This window comes from Notolepis coatsorum (assembly GCF_963971535.1).
Source record: "Notolepis coatsorum genome assembly, chromosome: 6".
Classification (NCBI taxonomy): domain Eukaryota; kingdom Metazoa; phylum Chordata; class Actinopteri; order Aulopiformes; family Paralepididae; genus Notolepis; species Notolepis coatsorum.
In genome coordinates this window covers 77812055-77817077 of record NC_140170.1, presented here as the reverse complement: position 1 = coordinate 77817077, position 5023 = coordinate 77812055, and the positions used below count along the sequence as shown (strand labels likewise).

The 5023-nt window shown below is 54.3% G+C and overlaps 1 protein-coding gene across 1 annotated transcript in view; it reads left to right on the top strand.

The window, feature by feature from the left end:
* Window positions 1-2498: 2498 nt before the first annotated feature.
* LOC311229567 (plexin-A1-like) overlaps window positions 2499-5023 on the top strand; it is a gene marked incomplete at its 5' end in the record, with an annotated part of 76969 nt that continues 74444 nt past the window's right edge. The window contains 1 exon segment of the mRNA XM_084315643.1: window positions 2499-2515. Coding sequence (XP_084171769.1) covers window positions 2499-2515 — 17 coding nt within the window.

Here is a 5023-nt window from a genome sequence, read left to right as displayed (position 1 = left end):
GGAGAGCGAGAGAAAGAGAGAGAGATCAAGAGAGAAAGAGGGAGAGAGAGAGAGAGACCGATTCACGCTTAATGACATTTGAAGCCTCGACTAGTGAAGAAAAGCAGTGAAGAAACCCTCGTGGCTGGCAGCGTTTCACAAACCGCTCACTGTCAAAAATGCAGCAGGAATCAAAAAGTGGTGCTGGCTAAATGTTGACGTGGGGGCTTTTGATACTGTGGCGCCGTCACATTAGCATCACAACGCTAGCGATGGCCAGCCGTGGAGCACGCTGCGTCTGATGCTAGCGTAGCCCCTAGCGCCAGGCAGTCACCAACCAGATGTTTAATTCATCTATCCACTTCACGACGGCTTGGCTGCCCTGTTTGTCATTTCTTTCTTTCTATCTTTCTTTCTTTCCCACTCATTCTTCCTCACGGCGTCCCCTCCCTCCTTCCTCCCTGGTGTCCAGCGAGCGTGCGGCCACCGCCGGAGCTACGGCTCAGCCGAATCAAAGCCAAGTAACATATGGCTTAAAAACGTTCATTAGTTCACATTATATTTATTTAATGAGTAATAAACACAAGTGGTAAGACGGCTCACCGGGCCTCCCGAACTGCCTTCGCAAGACACGTCTAGGGGCTGACCTGACACGAGCTCCTGTCCATCAGAATGCTTGGAGCTGAGGGCCACTATGTACCACACAGCGCTCCTCCCAGCACAGCACTCCACTCAGCACAGAGCTCCACCCATCACAGAGCTCCTCCCATCACAGCGCTCCACTCAGCACAACGCTCCACTCAGCACAGAGCTCCACTCAGCACAGAGCTCCACTCAGCACAGAGCTCCACTCAGCACAGAGCTCCACTCAGCACAGCGCTCCACCCAGCACAGCGCTCCACTCAGCACAGAGCTCCACTCAGCACAGAGCTCCACTCAGCACAGAGCTCCACTCAGCACAGCGCTCCACTCAGCACAGCGCTCCCACTCAGCACAGAGCTCCTCCCATCACAGCGCTCCACTCAGCACAGCGCTCCACTCAGCACAGCGCTCCACCCATCACAGAGCTCCACTCAGCACAGAGCTCCACTCAGCACAGAGCTCCACTCAGCACAGCGCTCCACTCAGCACAGAGCTCCACTCAGCACAGCGCTCCACTCAGCACAGAGCTCCACCCAGCACAGAGCTCCACTCAGCACAGAGTTCCACTCAGCACAGCGCTCCACTCAGCACAGAGCTCCACTCAGCACAGAGCTCCACTCAGCACAGCGCTCCACCCAGCACAGCGCTCCACTCAGCACAGCGCTCCACTCAGCACAGCGCTCCACTCAGCACAGCGCTCCACTCAGCACAGAGCTCCTCCCATCACAGCGCTCCACTCAGCACAGCGCTCCACTCAGCACAGCGCTCCACTCAGCACAGCGCTCCACCCATCACAGAGCTCCACTCAGCACAGCGCTCCACTCAGCACAGAGCTCCACTCAGCACAGCGCTCCACTCAGCACAGCGCTCCACTCAGCACAGAGCTCCTCCCATCACAGCGCTCCACTCAGCACAGCGCTCCACTCAGCACAGCGCTCCACTCAGCACAGCGCTCCACTCAGCACAGAGCTCCACTCAGCACAGAGCTCCACCCATCACAGAGCTCCTCCCATCACAGCGCTCCACTCAGCACAGCGCTCCACTCAGCACAGAGCTCCACTCAGCACAGAGCTCCACTCAGCACAGCGCTCCACCCAGCACAGCGCTCCACTCAGCACAGAGCTCCACCCAGCACAGCGCTCCACTCAGCACAGAGCTCCTCCCATCACAGCGCTCCACTCAGCACAGCGCTCCACTCAGCACAGCGCTCCACTCAGCACAGCGCTCCACTCAGCACAGAGCTCCTCCCATCACAGCGCTCCACTCAGCACAGAGCTCCACTCAGCACAGAGCTCCTCCCATCACAGCGCTCCACTCAGCACAGAGCTCCACCCAGCACAGCGCTCCACTCAGCACAGTGCTCCACTCAGCACAGAGCTCCTCCCATCACAGCGCTCCACTCAGCACAGAGCTCCTCCCATCACAGCGCTCCACTCAGCACAGAGCTCCACTCAGCACAGCGCTCCACTCAGCACAGAGCTCCACTCAGCAGAGCTCCACTCAGCACAGTGCTCCACTCAGCACAGCGCTCCACTCAGCACATAGCTCCACTCAGCACAGCGCTCCACTCAGCACAGCGCTCCACTCAGCACAGAGCTCCACTCAGCACAGTGCTCCACTCAGCACAGAGCTCCACTCAGCACAGAGCTCACTCAGCACAGAGCTCCACTCAGCACAGAGCTCCACTCAGCACAGCGCTCCACTCAGCACAGAGCTCCACTCAGCACAGCGCTCCACTCAGCACAGCGCTCCACTCAGCACAGTGCTCCACCCAGCACTGGCTCCTATATAGATTTAAATCAGCGCAGCACAGCGCTTCATCAAGGCCTTAATGTATAGAGACCGACTCGTATAGAGCAAATGGAAACCCAATGGAAATGGAAATGGAAAGAGAGTAAGAGAGAGAGAGTGAGGGAGTAAGAGAGAGAGAGTGAGGGAGTAAGAGAGAGAGAGGGAGTAAGAGAGAGAGGGAGTAAGAGAGAGAGAGAGGAGAGAGGGAGTAAGAGAGCGAGAGGGAGGGAGTAAGAGAGAGAGAGGAGGGAGGGAGTAAGAGAGAGAGAGGAGGAGGGAGTAAGAGAGAGAGGGAGGGAGTAAGAGAGAGAGAGGAGGGAGGGAGTAAGAGAGAGAGGAGGGAGGGAGTAAGAGAGAGAGAGAGAGTGAGGGAGTAAGAGAGAGAGAGGATGGAGGGAGTAAGAGAGAGAGAGGAGGGAGGGAGTCAGAGAGAGAGAGAGGATGGAGGGAGTAAGAGAGAGAGAGGGAGGGAGTAAGAGAGAGAGAGAGGAGGGAGGGAGTAAGAGAGAGAGAGGAGGGAGGGAGTAAGAGAGAGAGAGAGAGTGAGGGAGTAAGAGAGAGAGAGGAGGGAGGGAGTAAGAGAGAGATAGAGGAGGGAGGGAGTCAGAGAGAGAGGAGGGAGGGAGTAGAGAGAGAGAGAGGAGGGAGGGAGTCAGAGAGAGAGAGGAGGGAGTCAGAGAGAGAGAGGAGGGAGTAAGAGAGAGAGGAGGGAGGGAGTAAGAGAGAGAGAGAGGAGGGAGGGAGTCAGAGAGAGAGAGGAGGGAGTCAGAGAGAGAGAGGAGGGAGTAAGAGAGAGAGAGGAGGGAGGGAGGGTATTTCATGGTTATGTATGACAGGTGCCAAGCCAGTTCAAAGGCAGCTTGGCGCTGCAGAGTGCTGAAACAATACTTCATCAGGACGGTTCGTTTGAAGCTCAGGAGGAAAAGAGGAAAAAAAGAGGGGTTTTCTTCTCTTCCTCTCCTCCCCTCCGCTGTGTTTCTCCTGTTTCAATTCATCTCTGTACAAAACGGATGCTGTGGTTCTCTGGGCCAGATGTGAGAGTTCATCTGGTGGCTGGAGGAGGACGTGATAGGGTGTCTCTGTGTGTGTGTGTGTGTGTGTGTGTGTGTGTGTGTGTGTGCGTGCGCGTGCGTGCGTGTGTGTGTGTGTGTCTGAATGTGTGAAACAGTGAAGGGGTGTGTGGATGATGGATGTACATGTCTGCATACTGTATGTGTGTGTGTGCAACTTTATGTGTGAAGCAGTGAAGGTGGTCGTGTGAGTGTGTGTGTGTGTGTGTCCTTGCGTTAGCCATTGTTGTAGCAGATATCAGGTGCTCTGCCATTAGGAAGTGTATTGAGAGTGACTTGGGCTCGACCGCAGGGTGGCTGGGTCAGCACTTCGCTACCCACAACCCCCCTGGGCAAAGACTTCCTGTGAAGGAACGCTAAAAGCCACCTCACAAAGAAAAGCCTTCCAGAAGGGCTGAGGCCACCATTATGGCTACGTGGCGAAGCGTAGGAACGGAAAGAACCTCGCGGTTCTGCTGCTTTATGAGAGATTTCTTTAAAGAAAACCACTGTTTTCAACAACCGACTTTTAACTTTCTTATTGTTCATGACTACATCTATATGAACGCCCACAGTGTGAAGTAAGCTCACACACTGATTGGATTGGGACTATACATTGTGTCTGTGTGTCTGTGTGCGTGTGTGCGTGTGTGTGTGTGCATGTGTGTGTGTGTGTGTGTGTGTGTGTGTGTGCACACATCTGTGTGTGGCTTGGGTGGCGGGGGCGTCCAACTCCCTCTTGTGCACCATGCCAGCAGCCAGAGGGCTTTCCCTACCTTCTCTCTCCCTCTCCCTACCTTCTCTCTCCCCCTCTCCCCCTCCCCCTCTCCCTGTTTGTTTAGCTCAAAGCTGCTGCAGGCTTCTTTTCTATCCTAGGGCCAGCAAGGCATTATGGGACATGCGCTTCCCGCACGTAAAAAGTAGAAGGCGAGAGAATAATCACAGACGATGTTAATGTTATCTCTCTGACAACAAAGTCCTGCTTTCAGGAAAAAGAAAAGCGCGCTCCAAGCTACCCTCGCGGTTACTCAAAGCATTTAAGCGGATGTTTATTTCGACACAAACATTTTGGAGAGGGAATTATTAATCATCGCTCTGCAAAATAATTGACTAAAAAACATGATTCCTAATGGCGTTACTCCGCCGATGTTCAGATACGAAAATGCGAGCAGCTGTCATTCTAGGTCAGAGGCACGGCGTTGGTAAAATATTCCTTCCCCTCATCAGCCATGCAGTCTGATGTCGACGCCCAGACGTCTGAACTCCCCCCCCCCCCCCCCCCCCCCCACTTGAACGGAGAGAGGGAAATATTTAAATGTAAAAAAAAAAAGAAAAAAAAAGGAAAATTATTTAAAATATGTTCGGGGGGGCGGATGAGATGATCTTCACTGAGTCGCAGGTGAGCAAAACATCTCTTAACACCCACGAAGAGCAGATAATGAAGCGGAGTCAGGTGTGTGTGAGAGAGAGAGAGAGAGAGAGAGGAGAGAGAGAGAGAGAGAGAGAGAGAGAGAGAGAGAGAGAGAGAGAGAGAGAGAGAATGTGATGTTGGTTGTTGAGAG